The sequence below is a fragment of the Knufia obscura genome, assembly GCF_036327395.1.
Source record: "Knufia obscura strain CCFEE 5817 isolate CBS 148926 chromosome Unknown scaffold_1, whole genome shotgun sequence".
In the NCBI taxonomy this organism is placed as follows: domain Eukaryota; kingdom Fungi; phylum Ascomycota; class Eurotiomycetes; order Chaetothyriales; family Trichomeriaceae; genus Knufia; species Knufia obscura.
In genome coordinates, this window is record NW_027042687.1 from 4569402 (window position 1) to 4590310 (window position 20909).

General features: G+C 50.9%; 7 protein-coding genes across 7 annotated transcripts; 3 read left to right on the forward strand and 4 right to left on the reverse strand.

Moving 5' to 3' along the window:
* Nucleotides 1-1230: 1230 nt before the first annotated feature.
* Nucleotides 1231-2532, reverse strand: PRP46 (pre-mRNA-splicing factor prp46; the record flags this gene model as incomplete). Its single annotated transcript, XM_064870164.1, has 1 exon — nucleotides 1231-2532. The coding sequence occupies one exon, from the start codon at nucleotides 2530-2532 to the stop codon at nucleotides 1231-1233; it is 1302 nt and encodes a 433-aa protein (XP_064735661.1).
* A 1366-nt stretch (nucleotides 2533-3898) lies between these two features.
* PMZ80_001725 (uncharacterized protein) lies at nucleotides 3899-4867 on the reverse strand (the record flags this gene model as incomplete). The annotated part of the gene is made up of 1 exon (XM_064870165.1): nucleotides 3899-4867. One exon carries the CDS (start codon nucleotides 4865-4867, stop codon nucleotides 3899-3901), a length of 969 nt encoding a protein of 322 aa, XP_064735662.1.
* A 547-nt stretch (nucleotides 4868-5414) lies between these two features.
* On the forward strand, nucleotides 5415-6166 carry vma16 (V-type proton ATPase subunit c''; the record flags this gene model as incomplete). Its single annotated transcript, XM_064870166.1, has 4 exons — nucleotides 5415-5472; nucleotides 5521-5555; nucleotides 5607-5698; nucleotides 5755-6166. The coding sequence occupies 4 exons, from the start codon at nucleotides 5415-5417 to the stop codon at nucleotides 6164-6166; spliced, it is 597 nt and encodes a 198-aa protein (XP_064735663.1).
* A 999-nt stretch (nucleotides 6167-7165) lies between these two features.
* PMZ80_001727 (uncharacterized protein) lies at nucleotides 7166-10081 on the forward strand (the record flags this gene model as incomplete). The annotated part of the gene is made up of 1 exon (XM_064870167.1): nucleotides 7166-10081. One exon carries the CDS (start codon nucleotides 7166-7168, stop codon nucleotides 10079-10081), a length of 2916 nt encoding a protein of 971 aa, XP_064735664.1.
* A 954-nt stretch (nucleotides 10082-11035) lies between these two features.
* On the reverse strand, nucleotides 11036-11674 carry PMZ80_001728 (uncharacterized protein; the record flags this gene model as incomplete). The annotated part of the gene is made up of 1 exon (XM_064870168.1): nucleotides 11036-11674. One exon carries the CDS (start codon nucleotides 11672-11674, stop codon nucleotides 11036-11038), a length of 639 nt encoding a protein of 212 aa, XP_064735665.1.
* Nucleotides 11675-14127: 2453 nt separating this feature from the next.
* On the reverse strand, nucleotides 14128-18561 carry PMZ80_001729 (uncharacterized protein; the record flags this gene model as incomplete). The annotated part of the gene is made up of 1 exon (XM_064870169.1): nucleotides 14128-18561. One exon carries the CDS (start codon nucleotides 18559-18561, stop codon nucleotides 14128-14130), a length of 4434 nt encoding a protein of 1477 aa, XP_064735666.1.
* A 1130-nt stretch (nucleotides 18562-19691) lies between these two features.
* On the forward strand, nucleotides 19692-20615 carry PMZ80_001730 (uncharacterized protein; the record flags this gene model as incomplete). Its single annotated transcript, XM_064870170.1, has 1 exon — nucleotides 19692-20615. One exon carries the CDS (start codon nucleotides 19692-19694, stop codon nucleotides 20613-20615), a length of 924 nt encoding a protein of 307 aa, XP_064735667.1.
* Nucleotides 20616-20909: the final 294 nt, after the last annotated feature.

Consider the following 20909-nt stretch of genomic DNA (forward strand, 5'->3'; position numbering starts at 1 on the left):
TTGTGGTATCCATGATCTAGGTGGGTGTTTGTGCTTGTGAATAGTACACTTAGTCTATCAGGAGAAGGCAAATAAGGTGGGATCGGGCAGGCTAAGATCGAACATAGCGCTGACTTAACGGCTTTTATTCTGCATTGGTATTACAGCCAGCCTGTCGTGATGAGGTTGGTGACAGAAGCTGGGGGTTTGGTGACTGGCGAATATGGGGTTCTTCATAACGAGCTGACGGATCAGCGTTTCATTCTGCCGTGACAAGCAGAGAGGCGCATTGGTAGGGTACTCGCGCAAGGCTTGAGAAGAAAGTAGGTGCAAAATCCAGCTTAATTTGGCTGTGCTTTTGAACCGGGTTTCTGAGGCTTGCTCACGAAGTAGGTGTCTTCCTCCTGAATGCTCGCCAACACGTTCATGGGCCTCCTTGTCCTAGTCTGCTCTCACCCTCCTCGTCTCAATTCCCTGCAACAACGGCAAAACACCTATGTCCCTGAGCGAAGCGTTGCCTCGCGGCCTCCATGTTCTCCGTTTCCAGGTCGACGGTTTTCTTAGCAGCGGCAGTACCTCAACCCTGGTAAGACAGGTAGAATAGCCTTCCTTTGTTGTCGTAAGCTTCATGGGCCATCAGCTCTATGCATCTTGATCGTCTCTTAACCAGACTGTGGAAGTGGTTATTGCAATTGCCATATTTAGATAGTACTTGCAGCACTGCTCGACCTCTGTCCTGAATGCGTCCCCGCGTTTGAAGCAGCGCTAAGTTTGCGCGATAAAGGTGGTAGATACGCCGAAGAACCTGGAAAGATCATGTCGGCTTCGTAGTTGCCGGTTTGGAACTACCCATGATGATGAGGTAAACTCTTTGTGGGACGTGAGGCAATTATGTCGGCAGTCTCTGTTAGCATGGCAATAGCGTTTCTGTCATTGCTTGAATCAGGTGAGGTTGAGACTGCTTCGACCATTTGGGCTGCAGCTAGCTCCGCGTTTGCCATGTCGTGAATGGGAATGCATGCTGGAGTGTCGCACCGGTTCTGCCCCGCGACCTTCACGACTCCACAAACGTCTCAATCAATTCGATGAACTCCGCTCACCGAAACATGTTAGACTTGGCTAAAAAGCGGATGCAACAACTTGACGTGCTTGCCTCACGGATCACATTCTCTGTGCAGAAGCTTGTCCAGAAAATTTCTCTTTGTGGGCTGTATACTCGTAACCAAGCGTCATAGAAAGCCTTCGACGTGCTCAGTATTTGACTCTGCTCAGCGTAGGCTTCCACTCCAACGGATGAGTCTCAGGCGTCGCATTTGGGTCCTGCCTCCAGATCTTAATAGTCTTATCAGCCTCTCCGGTGATCAGTCGAAGACCAGTTCGGTCAAATGTAGAGCTCATGATTCCAGCTTCAGCATCCAGAGAACCAGGCTGAGCGATCGAGTCATTAGCCTGAAAGCGATGGCCAGTCTTCCAGTCCCAAAAGGACATTGTGCCGTCGTCTCCACCACTGAAGAGCACGTTCTCTTCATTGACCGCGAGTGTGTTGATGACGGAGTTATGGCCGTCGAAGTTCTGCATGAGGGCGCCCTCAGGACATTTCCATTGCTTGATTGTTTGTGTCGATGCTGATGCGAAGGTGAACTCTTTGGGATGGAGTGCTAGTGCTCTGACGCCCTTCTTGTGGTGTGTGAGGACGCCCATGGTTTTGCCTGCTGCTAGATCCCAGAGTCGAACTGTCTTGTCGAGGGATGAGGTAATGACTTGTGGATCTGCTTCCTGGCATTTCACATCTGTGACGGTCTGTTTGTGACCTGATAGAACGTGAATGTTGGCTCTTGTTCGCATGTCCCACACTCTTGCTACGCCGTCACGGCCGCCTGTTACTAGTACATCAAGAGTCGGGTGGAGGGAGAGAGTGTAGACGCCTGATAGATGACCGTGGTAATCTCTTATGACCTTGTTTGCTTCCAGATCCCAGCATTTGACTTTCTTGTCTTCGCCGCAAGAGAAGAGGTATGGGTGTCGAGGAGATACAGCAAGACCACGAACAGTCGAGATGTGGCCAGTCAGTGTAAGTCGTAGATTTCCTGTCGCGAGATCCCAAATCTTGATCGTCCTGTCGCCTGCGCCTGACACGAAATATTGGTTGTCTGGGTCGACGGCCAACGTCCGTACCCAGCCCAAATGACCCGAAATCACTCTCATCAACTTCCATGGTGCATGCCATTCTGGTCTTGACTGTAGCATATTCGGTCGTCGCACTAGACTTGAGGATGTGCCTGAAGGTGCGCCGTCTGCTGAGGATTTTGATTCGCCGTTAACCCTGACCAAAGCAGTACTGCCTCCATTTTGCACCTTCGGCCGCTTCGGTCCTCGTTGTGCTGCTTGCGCCTGTTTCTCTGCCAGAGCTCGTGGTAGTTCCTTGACATTTTCATATTCTGCTTTGCGCTTGTATGAGAGCGCGATTAGCCCTGGATCTGCTGTTGCTTGGCCATAGTCACTGCCGAACAGCGATCGCGTCTGCTCTGAAAGAGCCTTTGCGACGTCGGCCATGATATGCGACACGGCTGAATGTTCGAACAGTACAGTGGTCGATGATCGAAATATTTCGAGACGCAAGTATTTCGGCCTTGCTGCCTTACTCCGCTACGATTGGTTCAGATACGATTTCTTGGGAGCGGAACTCGATAGTTCGACCACGAACGCGGGTTTTGCAAACCAAGATGCTCTAGATTAATGTTTCTATCGGAAACGCTCATTTGTCACTGTCGATGTTGGCTGCGTCACGACGCTCACTGATCCGGGGATGGCTAGACTCGAATTTCATCGTCGTGGTGGCCGCCAGTGTCGTGACAACCACCCTCATCACACTCCCGTGCTAATATGGCGCAGGATGCGTTCTTCATTTCCAGCTTTTGACTTCATTCATACTCTTCCCCAGACTCTTGCGCAAGGCTAGACGTTTGATGAAAAGATGGTTTTGCTGCAGAAGGCGGTAGTGTAAGGCCAGCGCAACAATGACTTCGCTCATGACTCAAGAGCCAGGGGAGCTTCGTCGAGGTGAAAAAAATTGGATAACCAATAGATGCCACTCCGTAGAGATGGCTTCCAGGGGTTAAACTGGAAAGAACAGATACTACTGTGAGGTTGTTAGCAATGTTGCCTTTGAGGCTTCCAAGGTACTGACCACTTGATCTGTTGATGCGTCAGTATGTTGTCTTTGTAGTACTGCAGAAGGTACTGACCTAAGCCAAAAGGCAAACTGAGAAGCAGTCAGTCATGATGTCGAATGTAGGGCTGGTTTGGGAATTCTTACGAGAGCTGGAAAGAAAGTTCTCAAGTCTTGTGGAAGTCGAAGATGGAAATAAGTAGTCTGCAGGAATGCCAAGCCTTGTCTTGAGATCAGGCAGCTGCTAACCTAATTGGGGAAGGCGTGATCTGGGAGTGGTGTCGTGATTGCTTCTATTTTGTTGCCATTGTGCAACTCCCGAATCATCGAGGCAGCAGTCGCCTTCAGGCACAGACGGGCAGGTCAAGCGACCACTTCTTGTGCCCGGTAGTTGCAAGTAATGACTCAATTCGTGAAGGTACAAAGTATGCTCACACATTCTGATTCTGGAAGGCGGCACCACCTCCAACGGTTCGACTGCGAAGATTATAATTGCAATGATGGACAGCTTGACCACTTGATGACCACTTGAGTCCCGGGTACAATTGTTGTATCTCAAACAGCCATCAGATAACCAGCGGCTTATTTTGTCCATCCTTTGTTCAGCTTGACACATTCACATCAGCTTCAAGAACTTCTCATTTCATGCCCAGCTGGACTGCTTCAGGGCCCGTAGATATCTTGTCAGGGCAGACAAGGCCGAGCCAGAAGAAAGAATAGACAGATACTGGAGGGTTTCTGAGACATGATTCATTTCGTTGTCGGATGAGTGGCATAAACGAGAAAGGGGTCGAATTCTTCTCCACCACTAGGGTCTCCAGCGCGGTTGGGGAGAGCCTGAGTGCCGGACACTGATGGTTGAGTGTCGACGGTAAACCCGTAACCATCTCCAATTGGCATAACGATCTCTTCAGCTTGACCAAGTTTGATCCTCTTAGCTCTTGGCACTAACGGTGGTAAGCTGTCAAGCTGTATACTTTCTAGCACTTCGACCATCTTCGAAACAATTTGGCCGTCTACTACAAGCTGATGTGCCTCAAACAAGCCTCGTCTCTGATTCTTCTCGGTATGCTTCTTCACACGCTTAGCGCTTGTATGAACCTCCCGCACTCCTGTCTGCTCAATGATGTGCTTAACGTTCTCCGGCGTGACACCTGAACCAGCCATGATGATGATTCTACCTTCTGCTTCTTGCACCAGCTCCGCAACCTGATCAATACCCTCCTCGGCAGTCTCAGCTCGTCCCGATGTCAGCAGTCTCGAACAACCAGTTTTGATAACAGCTTCCAGCGCGTAGAGCATATCGCTGTACTCTGACATGTCGTCAAAGGCTCTATGAAAGGTGACTGCCATGCCGCCTGCGTCCTCAACCAGAGCAGGGTTTCTTCCTCCATCAACCTTGTGAGAGTGGCCTCCCACTCCGATAACTACACCAGCACATCCCAGTTCTTTGCAGATTTTGACGTCTTCTCGCATGACATCAAATTCGCTGCTTAGATATCCGAAGTGTCCAGTCCGAGGGCGAATTAGCACATGTACTGGAATGTTAAGCTTCTCGACACATTTCTTGATCAGACCGTATGAAGGCGTGACACCGCCTTGCTCGAGGTTCTGGCAAAGCTCGATACGGTCTGCTCCATGTTTCTCGGCAAGTTTGGCGGACTCGAAGTCACTGCAGCAGATCTCGAGGGTGAACTTCGAAGTATTTCCGAAAGGCATGGGCTCTTGGAAGTTTTCGTAGCACTCGCGGCGCAATCAATACTTACAGGAGATCAATCTCGCGTGCTGCGTGTCAAGCAAGAGGTGTTGGAGCGTAGAAGAAAGTTTCCGGACTCTTGCGTCCTGAAGTACACTTCTCGTTGATGATTGGGATGGATTTGGCAAGCGACGATACTGATCGCCGAGAGGAGACGAACGCCGAGGTTTCGGTGGTCTCCTCTCCTCAGTCGGTTCAGCAGATGTGCGCCGCTGTTATCATGACTTGCTCATGAAGACCATTCGACGTTAGACAGAATACTCAAAGCTACACGGTAGGGTTGTATGAACTCGTTACCTGTGCTGAAGGAACCGGAGCTCGAAAGGATAGGATTTTGGGAAGAGGAAGTCACGATGTAGTTGTACGGTAGTTGCCAAGAACCATTCATGCAAATAGCCGTCATAGAAGCTTCCCAGTCGTTGTTGACTGCGGCGCAGACTATTCATCAACCATTCATTTCGCCCTTGCGCTTCTCTTTCCGCCGGTGAATTCTCCTTGCGAACCGACAGCATGAGTGTCACATATGCGTCGGGCGGCGCGGTCGCGGCGCTGAGTGTAGTTGGACTGTGTATGGAAATCTTGACGCCTGCCCTTCTACCAAGCTAACATGAGCCAGATATGCTGTTCAATGGCGAAGGAGAGCAATTCAATGTACGTTTCATGTTTCGCACTCTGAACTTTGCATGTGCTGATATCTTCTAGGTCGGACAGTTCCTCGAGACAGTATCGCCATACGCCTGGGCAGATCTCGGCATTGCCTTATGTATAGGTCTTTCAGTCGTCGGAGCAGCATGGTACGATCCCACGCATCAATGGCAACGGCACACGAAACACTGACTTCGTGGCGCAGGGGCATATTCATCACAGGAACATCGATACTAGGAGGAGGTGTAAAGGCACCACGCATACGGACGAAGAACCTCATCTCCATCATCTTTTGCGAAGTCGTGGCTATCTATGGAGTCATCATGGCCATTGTCTTCTCCTCGAAACTGGGCTTGGTGCCAGAAGAGCAGCTATACTCGGGATCGAACTACTACACTGGCTACGCTTTGTTCTGGGCTGGTCTCACAGTCGGCATGTGCAACTTGATCTGCGGCGTCAGTGTCGGCATCAACGGTAGCAGCGCTGCTTTGGCTGATGCTGCCGATGCTAGCTTGTTTGTCAAGGTTCTGGTCATTGAGATCTTCTCCAGCGTTCTTGGTCTATTCGGTCTCATCATTGGTCTTCTGGTCCAAGGAAAGGCAAACGAGTTTGCGTGAACACTGTGGACACAACTTCAACAAGACAATAATCTACAACACACAAATACCCGACCACCCCGCTTCGAGGGTAGAGAGACGAGTAGATGGCTCAACAGTATTGGTCAGACATCAAGATATAGAGCAGAAGAGGACGACCTCCATGGCTCAGCCTCCTGGGATACGCTCGAGCAAAGATTTTTGGGGGACACGGACGGGAATGCAGAGGTATCACAAGGAAGCGTGGTTATTTTAGTCCTTCCCAAATGCTTGGGATATGGTTACGGCCCTCAAAGGACGGGGTTGCTACTTCAAGGGCGATTCATGATGTATCAAAAGAGCTGTATAGATCTGCAATTGCTTAATTATGGTGGTAATGGCTCGTCGGCCGTTCCAAGTGGCCGTTGCGGCGGATGCCGACTGTCAGAGAAATAGGAATGTCCCATGCTGTACGACGACCATGGAAGGGTTGATAATTCCTTCTTCGGTGTTCTGATCTTCACATGCAGCGGAAGTGGCTTGGAAGTGTCAGCTGGCTAATCAAGCAGGCGCCGTTTCAACAGGGATCGCTGGCCCTTGGCGTCATTTTTAGCTGAGATTTGGTCGCAACAGACGTCACCTCGTGCCTGCAGCACGTCGGAAGCAAGAGTTTGGAAGCTTCGATGAAATACCAACAACTGTTCCTTCGTTTTCCGCAGGCTCCAGCTATGTGACACTTTATGGTATGTGGCAGGTGTCGCTGCCAGTTGAAGATCCATGCCAGTGCTTCTTCCTCGATTACTGATGCAATCCATGCTAGATTGTAGAGGTTTATTTTCGTAGGGCAGCAAGTTTCGTGCCGGATCGAATCGTGCTCTCCCGATACACTTCGCAACCGGGACCCCCGAGGCGGTCAGCCCTACCGCAAGTCCAGCCTATTCACCACTGTAAAGTTTGCTACTCGTCATCTCGTCTTCTAGGATTCACAACGACCTGCCCAACACCTGTCGCTCCTGCCCATATGCCTGCCACAGCGCGAATATGGAGGAAGGGCACAGTTATGGCCCAACTTGCGCCCTCTACGAATCAGATGACGACCACCCGGTAGCAGATGGACTTACACCTCCCAAGGTCAAAGCACAATTCTTCTATGCATCTCCTCTACCTATCGACGACCCGCTGTCGCCATTGCCTCCAATCACGGCCGAGCAAGTTGGGAACCAGCCTCCGCAACCTTTCTCGTCACGCGACAATGCGGCACTCGAAGAAGCATGGCAGGGCTACCACAGGAGACAAGAGGAGTTCAAGGCTAGGCCAGGCTCAAGAGGGCTGCACCGAATGTTCTCATTTCCAAAGTTTCAGAGCGGTCAGGTGCTCACTCCCGAGCTCACCTCGCCAGTAGCCGAGTCGTCCGGCTTTGCATTTCCGACTGTGCCAGATTTTCGAAGTCAGAGCCGGAACAGTGTCTCAAGGCGGAAGTCCTCTAGGAAGGCCTCGAGCAGAAGCCACAGCCCCATCATGACTAGAAAACAGTCGGACAGGAATGCGAAGCTGAGCATCACGTCTGAATCCGAGGTTATGCTAGACCAGAGCGATGCGCAAGAGAATGGCATATCCCGACGTAATACAGTCGACGAAATCGCCGAAGAGCTAGATTTTGGTTCTGTGAAGAGGAAGAAGCACCGCTCACCCATGAGAGAACAACGGCGCAGGAACGATGATGACGTATCACCGCCTGTAGAACAGGCTATACCCGAGCACGAAGAGATGCCTACCTCAGAGCGAGCTCCCGTTCCTCCTCACATTGCAGTGAGCGAAGAATCTGCTATGAGTGGCAGGCCCTTTGCCCGAGCTCCAAGCACAAGACAGCTTATGGGAAGGTTGAATGCAAGCAGTCCACTGGCAAGTCCGAGAGCTGACAAGAGTCAAATTAAGATAATGACACCGCAGCGCCCGACATCTCCACCGAACGAGGAGAGGCGGAAGACATTCGTGCCGGTAGGCGTATCAAGGTTACACCTCGTTGAGTTTCCGGACCTGGCTATGAAACCAATCTATTGGAGTCCTATCAACGACACGTCTCACGTCCTCCGAGCTACTTGGTTCTACAAAGATAGTATGCTGCCCGTTCCAGCAGATGTTGCGAACAGACTCGAGCTCGGCTACGAAGACATGAAACCATATAGCGCCACGTACCAGGATGAGCTCAATGCTTGTATCGAGCATGGTGCGGCCGCCGAGCTGAAGATTGTGTATAAGTTGTGGCCAGACGAGAAGAAAACAACAAGTCGCCCTGGTACTGGTCTGCCAGACAAAATGGATGGGAGCACCGAAATCGAGGAAGAGCAACTGCCAAGTATTGGCGATAACATCGCAGTAGATCCACGGAAGCGAGATAAGGATAGGAGATTGTTCCAGTCGCACAGTGTCGTCTACACGGACAGCAGAAATGCACAAATATTACGACCGAGTGCACTACCTTCAGTGAGCAGGAATAGGAAACCGCTGAGCGCGTTGAGAAAAGGCAGACAACTTGGTGTGGCCGTGGTACGAGGCTTCAGCCGGCAAGCATGGCAGAAACTGCACCCAGACCGCGCAAAAGGCGCAAAAGCAGCACATGCAAAAGCTGGTGCAGAAATGTCACAATCAGGAGATGCCACGACTCGATCGCGAAGGATGTCTTGCCACGTTTGCGACGACCAGTCTTCGACCCCAAAAGTATCCGATCTTGTCCTCGTTATACATGGTATTGGCCAGAAACTGTCGGAAAGAGTGGATAGTTTCCATTTCACCCATGCCATTAATGGGCTGCGACGCGAATTCAACGTGCAGCTATCGCAAGAAAATGTCCGAGGCAGTATGAAGCATGACGCTGGGATCATGGTTTTGCCGGTCAATTGGCGGTTGACAGTGTCCTTTGACGAGGACTACAAGCCGCGAGAAGCCGAAGCAGAGAACAAGTACGAGCTGAAGGACATAACACCAGAGACACTACCAGCAATCCGATCCATGATTTCGGACGTTATGCTTGACATACCTTACTACATGTCACATCACAAACAGAAAATGATCTCGGCTGTCGTCCGAGAAGCAAATCGAGTCTATCGATTATGGTGCAGGAATAATCCTGGCTTCGAAGAGTATGGCCGAGTTCACCTTGTCGCGCACTCACTGGGATCTGCCATGGCGATGGATATCCTGAGCCAACAACCTACAACTATACCACGAGACATCGAAATGACGACAGGCGTGCCCAGCGACACAATCTTTGAATTCAACACCACCAACCTCTTCTGCTGCGGCAGTCCTTCTGGGTTCTTCCTGCTACTCAACGGTGCTAATCTCATCCCAAGAAAAGGCCGCCACAAACCAGGAATGGAACTCGAGGACCGCGGGCCTGGCGTCGCCTGCGAAGAAGAACGCTACGGCTGTCTCGCGGTTGACAACATGTACAACATTATGCACAAAAACGATCCGATCGCCTATCAGCAGAACGCAGCCGTGGACAGCCAATACGCATCTATGCTGCAGCCCGCGACGATACCTTCCGCCAGCCAATCCCTCTACCAGCGTCTTAGTGGGTCGCTACGTTTCTCGGGCACTGCGGTGGCGCCAGATGCCTATGGATACATCACTCGTCCTACGCGGCCCGGCGTCTCGCAGATGCCATCGACCGTCGAGCTCGAAACGCATAATTTCACCAGAGAAGAAATCGCAGAAAAGCGCATGTTCCTGCTCAACGATAACGGACAGATCGATTACTTCTTACAGTCTGGTGGAGGTCCGCTCGAGATCCAGTACCTGAACATGCTGAGTGCGCACAGTAGCTACTGGATATTACAGGACTTTGTACGATTTCTGGTCGTTGAGATTGGAAGGAAACCCGGGCGGGAAAATACGTTGCCTTTGCTGAGGGCCGTGAAGAAGGTGAATTATAAGAGAGGGGAGGGGCTGTAAGATAGGGAGAGAAGAGCAGCTGTATTTTGACATCACAACCTTTAGCATTTTGGGCGAGAGCATACAGGGACGAATAGCACGGCAGCATTGATACTTACTGATACCCCTTTGCGCGGCATGCATGAAAGGAACTCGAGCGTTAAAGCATTCTATCAGCCTACATATATAGCATCTTCTTCGAATTCGAAACGAAACATAATTCTAGATTCGGACTGTTCTTTCGAATCAGCTTCACCGACCTTCCGAGCAGCCTTGTCGTAGGGCGCTAATTGTGAAGCCGTGAGCAAACGGCGGTGGCCATGTTGAATGTCTAGCAAGAATTTATTTACCACGTCCCATGAGTACTACAGCCTGTTCGACCTACCATGCACCAGAATTCCCTACTTTTACGCCGTTTAGTGGCCAAGCATTCCCCACAGAAGCTCTACTTACTACATTCTCATTCTGCCATAGCTTCAAACGTGCGGTCGCGAACATCAAGGCTGTTATTCAATAATAGCAGATAACACAAGGCGTGGAAAAGTGATAGGGCAGCGCCCGAGCTATGCCCTAAACAAGCCCCCAAGACGGCAAACTTACACACCGGCGGTCTCCGCCAGTACCCGGAGAAGAGCGCGACACTGCTACCAGTGGCCAAATGCTTCCGTACAGTAGGTAAGATCTTAAGTATAGAACTGCAGATGCCTCAGCAAAAGTCAGTACGTCTGGCGTATTAACAGGATGCAATATGCTCACGCCACACGACCAGCCCAGCAGCATAGTAGCATCAGTGGATTTGGGTTCAGCACCACTAGTATTCGATCACCATGGGAGAGTACAACGCTCACGCTATAACCATCAGGCGCATAACTCCGTACATCTCTAGCGTCTGCAACAGAAGCAGAAGCAGCAGACCTCCATCCACCCACCACCGCCACGCCCTTACACCTTCTTTCCAATCTCGCTGCTACCCTTCTACGCCGGTCCCTGACCCTGCCTCTCCCCAACAACCACCAGAAACACAATAACCCACACTGTCAAGTAAATCGTCGATCCAATCAGGAAGATGAATAACGTCCAGTAGAACCAGGGCGGTTGTGTTGTTAGGAAGTTGGTTATTTTGGTGCGAAGGGATGGGTGGGGTCTGGATTGCAGTGGGTGGAATGTTGTTGGGGTCGGAGTTGGTGTTGGTGAATAGGTTGACGATGGGACCTGTGGAGGGACCGGTGGTTGTGGCGCAGGTCGAGAAGGGACAAAGCGTGGAGGTTCGGGTTGGGGTTGGTAGGGCAGACCGAGTTCTGCGTGGAGTCTGGCGGCGGAGGTAGTGGTGTCGGTGTTCGTGTTCATGTTGGCGTGGGTTGTGCCTGTCTGTTGAGGTTGTCCATGGATAGAGTTGTGGCTGCGGTTGTGGTTGTGGTAGGCCGTGGTGCTGTCATCGCTGCTGCTGCTGCTACTGCTATCACTGCTGTCATGGGAGGATCTGCTTCGAGTCGTGCCAGTCTCCTGAGGTGAGATGACAGGTTGAGGTTGAGCATGGTACTTCAGGTTGTGACTCTGTTTTCCTGTGTTCGAACGTTGGAAGTTCAAGGCGGGTATTCTGGGCGGCTGGTCCATGGTTGCGGGACTTTCCTGAGTGTAGTCGGGTAAGATAAGATAGAGCAAGAGGTGGTTTCCAAAAGGTAGAGTATTTATGGTTAGAAAGAGCTATACTTGTGATACTGACGAGAACCGTGACAAGCATGATGTCCTAGAACAGGTACGTGCCGAACCATAGCCACGTCGACTCTCAGTGATGGACGACCAGTGAAGTGATATGTATCACCTCCAGCATACGCTGCTCTATTCAAGTTGTCCGAATCTCCAAGGACATTAACTCAGATGCCATCTGCATCCTCGCTTCCGACAGCTCTCTCAACTTGGAATTCCTGACAGCTGACACCACCATCAAGGAGATTTCTGACCGGCTCAGGCGCTTACAACCGCAATCTATGAAAGGATCGGAAGAGGTTGAGTGGTTGAGCTGCTCGGTTGGCTTGCACTGTCGATGTGGCAGGTGCGACCGATGTTATGGACGTCGCTGTAGTAGAGATAGATCCGGTCGTGATTGTAAGGACATCAAGGGTCTCTGTTACAACAACGATTTCTGTTGAAATGCTGCTCAGGGACGGAACACCGATTTGCCTCCTAACAGCATTTCCTGCGTACTCTAGCTCCTTACGTTGTATGAAAATGCTGATAGCCAATACTATGAGTAGTACGCTGGCGAGCAGACCGAGGAAAAGGGAGCAATACTGCCATCTTGATAATCTGTGATGCTGTTGGGAAGGTCCCGTGGTGTGAATATGAGTCGGCGGCACGGCGAGGTGTTCCCTCATCTCGATGGGAGAGGAGGGATGATCGGCGTCTGAATCGGGAGTGGGACGCATAGGACTGGTTCTGGCGTTCATCGCGAATGGAAGGAACATTCGTATCTTAGGCGGGTGTAGGATGCTTTCTGAAACGACTTGTTCCGAGCAAGTGGTATGCAAGAGCTGAGTAGATCGGGTGCGTGCCGAAGACGCATAATAGCAACCTTCATCTGACGGCTACGCAAGCCATGAAGCGTACGCCATGTGCTCTGGACATCTGCGTAGTCTTATCTTGGTGATTAGGCACTCGTACAGGCGCTCGTGATTTGAAGAGTGATATATTGTATACCGGAGCGAAATAGCACAAAAAGGTATGAAGCAAGCGCAATTGAGCTTGATCTCTCCATTGCCGCAAACCAATCCACCAACGACAGGTCAAACCCTTGACTGACTCAACCAGGCCAGCTAGCCCCCCCTCATCGATGTCAACACGCTTCGCTCTCCTTGCCATCTGTTGGCGTATCATCTAGAAAGCACCCGCACGAATGACAATTTGCGTGTCCCCCCAAGGACTACCTAATCAGACTTCGTCGCCGTGACGGTGCTTATGCTCAGATAGGTGGTTGCCGTGGCGATTACAGTGGCCACTGCACTGGTGAACTCTGTTACGATTACGGGTTTGGGCTCGCTTTTCGTCTCCGTCTTTGTCTTTGTCTTTGATTCTGTTTCTGAGTGCGTTTTGGTCTCGGTCTCGATCTCAGTTGTGGCCTGTGTGCTGACACTGATGCTATATGTACGGTCAGCCAATTGAGCAGAGGAAATAGGTCAACACAGGGATTCGTCCATACCTCACAATCTGTGTAAAGGTTTCGAAAAGAGTTGTGGTTTTCGTCCCAGCATTACTGGTATACTCCGTAACGGTGACCGGATCCGGCGCAGGTGGTGTGTAAATGCTGACAACAGTGGTGGTTGTAGTAACTGTGACTACAGATCTGGTTCTGCTCGGCGCACGTGCCTGTAGCCTTGCTTGGACGTCATGGTGTTGGCCGTTGCTGTAGCTGCTTGACAATAGAATGATTGCTGTGAGTAGAGCTAGAGCCAGCAAGCACACACGGGCTTTGGTCGAGTGGGATTGTCTCCTGAGAGAGTCCATGGCGATGTGGTTAGAGAATACCGTAGATTGGAGATGTATGATCAAGGTGCGGTATCAGTAACTTGAAGGTTGGATTTCGAAGTCGAGAAAGATAACCAAGAGAGAAGGTTGAAGGTGCTTTTCGATTCAATTTAGCTATCTTCGGTAGCAGACGGCACGGTGACAGGTCGATCAAACGGGATACGGGAAGCGATGCTCATTTGCCGATGAGGACCGATGGTGATAATCATGATGGTCCGCGTAATGGTTACCGTAAGGTGAATGTCAGGGGGCGGCAGCTCTGCGTAGTGGTCTTTGCATCCTTGAGGTGACGACAGCATGAGTTAGGCCGAGGCTGTAGGCGAGCACTATGTGGTGTTTGGCAGTCATATGGATGTCTTACCAAGTTGATCGACAGAAGATCTCAGCCGCGGATGCTGTTTGCCCACGTGGAAGGTGCAGATAGACGATGATGTCGTTCGCTATGAAGCTTCTCCATCCTCCGGAGTGTAAGCACGATGAGCACCAACACGAGCTAATTCCGCCATGAATGGTCTAACATTCGTAGCCAAAATGGCCACCAACGATCAGCCATCGCCGTACCTGCCTTGCGCTCCTAAACTCCTCTGAGGCGCCAAATCACGCATCTCGTGGGCCTCGATGCCTGGACTGGGTTCGGCCCTTTGGTATGCGCCTCGTTCATTGACATCCGAAAGCGCCCGCCTTCGCCCTCGTCCTTCCGCTTCATTGACCTGTTCGGAGAATATCTCGAACGTCTCGCTATTCTTGCGCTTGCCTAGATACCAATCACTCTCTTCATTACCAGTTGGCCCATCACCATAGTCCACACCATACCGCTTGTGTGTTTGACCCTTCTTAGGATTTGCTGCCCACCAACCAAGGCTGAAGGTGTAGCCATCGAAAACTCTTGCGAACGTTTTATCGTCCATCCACTCTGCGCCGGGCCGTATCAATTGTACCCGCTCATCAGCAAGCTCGTTGTCATCGGCGTGGATCGTTTCCATTCGCACCATCCTCCCGTCTGCACTGCGGATGCTCCGCCGCACCTTCCCACAGCACTCGCAGACACCTGTATCAGGCGAGTATACGAGATCACTGCCTGCCAAAAGCGACATAGTTCCTGCGATGGACGTTGGGTTGCAAGGTAGCACATTCCTCGTCTTCGTGAGGATGTAGCCTGCTAGAATGAAGATGGCAGAAAGTGCTAGCAGAGCATGTAATATGTTCTTGCTTGTGCTGTCTTGAACCAGTCTTGGTGTCGTGATGGTCGTGCGAAGGTCGGTCACAGCTGACTGCTGGCGTGCAACCAGACGGTCACTGGCGCTATCGAGGGGTTGGCGCATCATCGCATTTATGACTTGGGCCATATAGAGTCCGTAGGTGTGGCTGATGCCCATCAAGGCCCAGCTGCGGTTGTGCATGAATTTCTCGAGGTCCATCTGGATACTGCCGTTGATCATGGATTGGAAGAATGGATCCACATTCGGTGTGTCTTGAGTCAGATAGGTCCCGAGCTGTCGTTTCAGATTGTTTTCAATGCGAAAGTCGAAGACTTTGGTAGTGCCATTTGGGTTGTCCTGTGAGTGTATCGTAGATTCTTCAGGTGGAGGGATATGGTAGCGCAGATCGAGTTCTGTGGTGTTCTGTTGGAATGTCACATTAATGTTGACTGTCTGTATATTCTGATAGCACACAGCAACGTTGACTGCACTCTGGTTGTCGTTCTCAAGCTCAAAATTACCCCATACGAAAGCTAGTGATGGACAGCCCACGGGAGGGTTATCAGCCACTAACGATGAGTTCTCTTCGCCAAGGTGGCCGTATAAGCTTGAATTCGTCCCAAACCGCAGGTCGAATTGCTTCCCTCCAAAGTCTGTAGAGCGTTCGGCCGGACTGAAGTCGGTCGAAAAGGTGATTGTAGGACTGTCTAATTCTGACCCAATGCCATTGCGACACGACTCGGGCACATCGTAAGACGCGCTCACTCTGACGACTGAGTCTACGGTCGACACATCGTAGCTGGTGGGAGCCTCGCAGGAGAGATTGCCTCTCAATGCTTGTAGTGTACCCCGCATACCACCAACAAGCATCGACCCATACTTTACAGGCTCCTGCAACTCAAGCAGAGACGCCTTTTGGAACGCGTACTCTCCCGATGTAAAAGCTGGATAGCTAGAGTTATGCTGAATCAAGTTGAGCATAGCACCCGCACCATTGTCGTTATCCACAGAGTATGCTGATACCAAGCTGGTATTGAATGAATCTGATGGTGAGAGACCTCTTGCTGGTCCGTCAGTCTCGAAATGCTCGACCACGTACAAGCCAGAAATAATGACAGTAAGCAGACTTGCTAGGATTGCTGCTACCGTGGACAGGATGGCCCCATAGTAGCGACTGCGAACTGCGTTGATTATCGCACTTGGCGGACTATGACCAAGCACGTTGGTCAGTATACTGTGCTGTGCGCTTGCTCTGGTCTTGTACAATTTCGCCCAAGGAGAAAATAGTTTGATGTAGAAGTCGAGGTTACTGATTATGGCCGCGATGAGCAAGGTGACGAACGCTGGGACGTAATGAGATCCGATTATTGTGCCCTTGTTGTCAGGTACGCCCATGAGCCCGTTGTTCTTGTCTGAACGGTCCTGTAAAACCTGTAGAATGGCAATGAAAATCAAGGGTATGCAGAAAGAGGCAGCCATGACAGGTATGCTTGCCCAGATGGGGTTCCGGAATCGTAGGTCTGGAGCGATCTCCTGAACATCTCGTTGGGGTTTGCCTTCCGTGACGTGTATCTTGAAGCCTCTTGAGCCGTCACTCTCGTCGACAGCTATAGCTGTGCCAACCTCGTAACCGTTCAAAGCCGCTGCAATACCTTTGTTCCGTGCTGATTGGAGCTTCCGCAGTAGCCTATTGAGCTCGGAGCTTCGAGACAATGTGGTAGCAGCAGCAGCGATCGAATTAGGATCTCGAGGAACCACATTCTCTGGCATGAACAATATTAATGCCACAGTGAGTAGAGCCATGATACCGAGCCCTGTTACTACGAGGATGACAGGTGTCCAGTTCGTGTAGAGTCGATCTTCGGTCCAAGTTATGGAGGCGACAGGACCGCTTGGTGCATCGTCATTGGATCTTGTTAAGACAAGATTTTCGTGGGCAAAGGCAGGTATCGTCCCCAGATACGTTTGTGTAGCCGCATTCGACAGCCTATCACCATCGAACATGTCGTCGTAACTGCCATCAGCAGTAAACGTAAGCAAGTCAAACGCAGGCGAGCGAATGAAGTTCGCATCGGGAACTGCTGTAAACAGACCAGTATTTGCCCCAAGCATTATGCTGTAGATGGTCGTCATGTTGGCAGACGACAGCCCATCAAGCGTCCTGTTGTTCACTCTCTCGACTGGTGTCGTAGTGATCGCTCCAAGGCCATTCATGGCTGTGTTATTTGTGATGTTAACCTGACTGATAGTATAGTCGGCCTGGCAAAGAACGTTCATCATTCGGGACACTGATCTCTGTGTATCAAGCGCAATAGGTAAGTCTCCACCCTCTTGTCGCGTTACATTCGTCAGGAGCGTTTGAGAATATGACACTTCGACAAGGGTGAGGAGAAGTATAGGATCCGCATCTGAAGTATCTTGGCAAATAACCATCTCGGACCTGCTTTCGAGTTGTCTATCAGGAACAATATAGTGGAGAGGATCAAGTCCAGCAAAGCTAAGTTGAGGCCAGGAACTACAGATGTCGTTCTCGTTTATGCTAAGCGTGATGTTGGAAGGTGCTCCATAAGGTGTTTCGGTTGAATTGTAAGGGAAGTCGGTCGTCTCGATCGTAGCTTCTCCGTCCAATGTTACATTGGCGGCTCTGCAGTTGATCAGAGGTACAAAGGTATCGACTGTTGCATTGAATGTAGAATTTGCAGTGACAGCCTTCGAGCTCGACGCCAGCGTCGGTAACAGATACGCATAGCCTGACGCAATGCCTAATTGCGGTCCAAGCCCGTTAACAACATTTTGAGAATAGGTGTACACGGAAGAATTCGGAAACGTATCGATATTAAGAATCGATGGGTCTAGCGCCGCCGCGTCGAAGGCCGAGTTTATGAGCGTAGGAAAGCCATCAGTGAAGGTTGCCGATCGAACAATGAAGATGCCGGTGCTCGCAATGGTGAGAGCCTTTGCAATGAAAAATGCCAAAATTGTAACCATGACCGCCCTGTGAAGTCGCTTGAACGCAGCAAAGAATGCCAAAATTTGGAAACCAGAAATGTAATCGACAAGGACGGTCTCGAATGGGCTCAGCGGACCAAGTGAGAGCTCCTTCCACGGCATCAGGGACTTCGTGTGGAAATCAATCTGCCGCCATAATGCCGCCAAGACGACAAATACGATGGTAGGAACGTAGGTCCAAGCATAATGCTCGACAGAAGAGGAAATGTGATAACCACCATGACTGTCCGCTCCTACGCACACCGCAATGAGACCAGCAATCAAAGCTAGAAGCAGCACAGTCATCAAGGTCAAAGACAGCTTTCCCAGCCATATTGGTTGCCAGAAGTGTGGTGTGACTATAGGTGCGAGGGGCTGCTCGTGAGGATCCGGTGCACTTCGAACAGGCTGGTAGGCAGCAGCATTGGTCTTCGGAAATGTTGTTGAGCGAACAGGTGGGTTTATTGGCTCTTCTTCATCGTGATCTGAGTAATGGGACTCCTCATCGATGCCGGGCAAAGTCGATGACCTTGTACGATTTCCGGCAGCATATAGATGGTCGCCATTTTGGTCGTCATGTTGGTCAGGATCGTCATACCGTTCTTCTGGGCGTCTGAGTGAACTGAAGCGCCCAATTTGAGGCGTAAACTGACGGTCGCGTTCGTGCTGCGAGCTCTGAGGTGTGTTTACTAGCGTGCGCGAACTTCCGCTTCCGGATCGACTTCGTTGACGTTGTCTTCGTTCTTCATCGGTAATCGGGACGTTTAGAAGAGAGTTGTTTTCGCTCTCCATCGTGTTTGGTCACCGGATATCGATACATCTTCGTTAGCGTATCAAGACATACTTCAAGGTGACGGTTAGTCTTGATGGAAAGAAAGACGTTTGTTACACCGACGCCGTTGTGATCGTGATAGTAAGATGAAAGGAAGTCTGGAAGTCGTTGTACAGCCTCAGCCTCAAACGAGACCAAATCCACGAGTTTGAGGCGTCCAAGTATAGACCAATCCCGCTAATGGACTAGCGAGATACAAATGCCTATTGGTAGCAAGATCACCCTAATCAGCCCTGCAGCAAAAGACGGCCGGGCATCGATGTTTCGCCCAACAAGAAACAGGGCTATGCCCAAGCCAATATTATTTTGGTAAGCTGGTCGATCGAAACGCGCCACGAGTGCGAGAGAAGCCTAGCTAGCCTGTTCGGTTAGTGCTTTCGCATAGTCGGCCACAAACAAACATCTTTCATGTCACTTGGAAGTTACTTTGTTCAGTGCACCGACTATCTTTACACGCGCGTCTCGTGCTCATTTGAAGCTTAGGCTTGAACATAGCTTCGACTTCTTGACCGGTTTGGCAAATTGGCAGGCCTGGGCTGCTGACACTGCTGACACACATGAGGAGACGCGCATGAACACGAGGTATTGGGTTCACTGGCGACTTTTAGGCGTTTCGTCGCGTCGTCAACATGGACGGTATTAGCAGAAGCCGAGCTTGGCGATGTCAGATCGCTCGCTTCCATCTCTATTATTGATATGTCCAGGCCCGTTCGGCGTACTGTTGAAGCTCGGCATCAGAGTTCTTCATGAACAATCGACAACTAGAAGGGGTAGGTTTGGCGAGGCGATCAAATGAGGCAGGTGTGGTCAAGCAAAACGTCACACTGGACTCGGCGTCTCCTCCAGCGTGGGGCAGCGACTCCGGTGTACTTGATGATACTAATGACATGTGGTGCTTCTCGGGCTTCAGAGCTCGGGTATCACTTCAACCATTGACTTACGTTGCAGGTTCAAACATTGTACTTACCACTTTGAACTGAGATAGCTTTTTGCTCGTTCCACCAAAGCATCTGCCCTTACCGGACCAAGCTCACTGCCCCACTAACTCAAAGCCAAGCTGAATACTTCTAAACCTTGGGCAGTACAAACCATGTCGTCCGAGGATCTCTCCCGGCTTCAAGCCGGTAACCTCTTCTCCGTCAATGGCCTCAACATAGTCATCACAGGCGGCGGCTCCGGCCTAGGAGCCTACATGGCCCGCGCCCTCGCCATCAACGGTGCCTCCAAGGTCTTCATCATCGGCCGACGAGAAGATGCCCTCAACCGGACCAAATCCTCCCTCCCAGAACAATACTCCAAGGCCGTTATCCCAGTCATAGCAGACGTAACGTCAAAGTCGTCGCTGGCCTCGGCTCTCGACACCGTCAAATCCAACGGCGTCAACGAACTCGATGTTCTAATCTGCAACAGCGGCATCAGCGGTCCTAAAGTGGACACCACTGGCGTCTCCTCAGTCGAGGAACTCAGCAAAAACATGCTTGCACCGGAAGAGCAAGACATAACCGGTACCTACCACGTGAACCTGACAGGTATTCACCTTACCGTCGGCACATTCCTCCCACTCCTCGATGCAGCAAATAAAGCGCGTCCAGAACCGTCTGCCGATAAGCCATTTAAGCCGAGGCCGCAAATCATAACAACGTCCAGCATAGGAGGTATGAACCGCCGGCCTCTGGGTAATATCTCGTACGGCCCCAGCAAAGCAGCAGCGATCCATATGACTAAGCAGCTTGCTACACTTCTCGTGCCGTACGATATTAGAGCTAATACCATTGCTCCCGGCCTTTATCTATCCGAGATGACTCAGGATTCGTATAAGGCGCAAGGGAAGATGGACACGCATAACGTGGAGGGAACGTGGAGTAAGGATCAGATCCCGGCTACGAGGAGTGGTGATGAGGAGGACATGGCGGGTGTCATTCTTTGGCTGTGTAGTAGAGCGGGAGGTTATACGAACGGGGCTATTGTTCTTTCTGATGGTGGACGCATGAGCGTTCTGCCGGGTGGATATTGACGTGATAGCGCGGAAGGTCGCATCATATACTCTGTAGACTACTGAATTGCAGAGCAAGACTTTTGGTATATTTGCATCTCTACCGTTTCCAGCTTTACAGATGTGAAAGTGTTAATTAGCAAATGCTTCTAACCTACGATGTTGCCTCTTTAATGATCATGTAAACCGCACGATGCCTTTTTCTGCGTGTTCGGGTCGTTTTTCGCGTGACGAGGTTGACGTTCTAGCGGAGCAAAAACGGACAAAAACAATCAGCAACTGGAATTTCCCGGTGGTCACCCAACCCGAGTACTA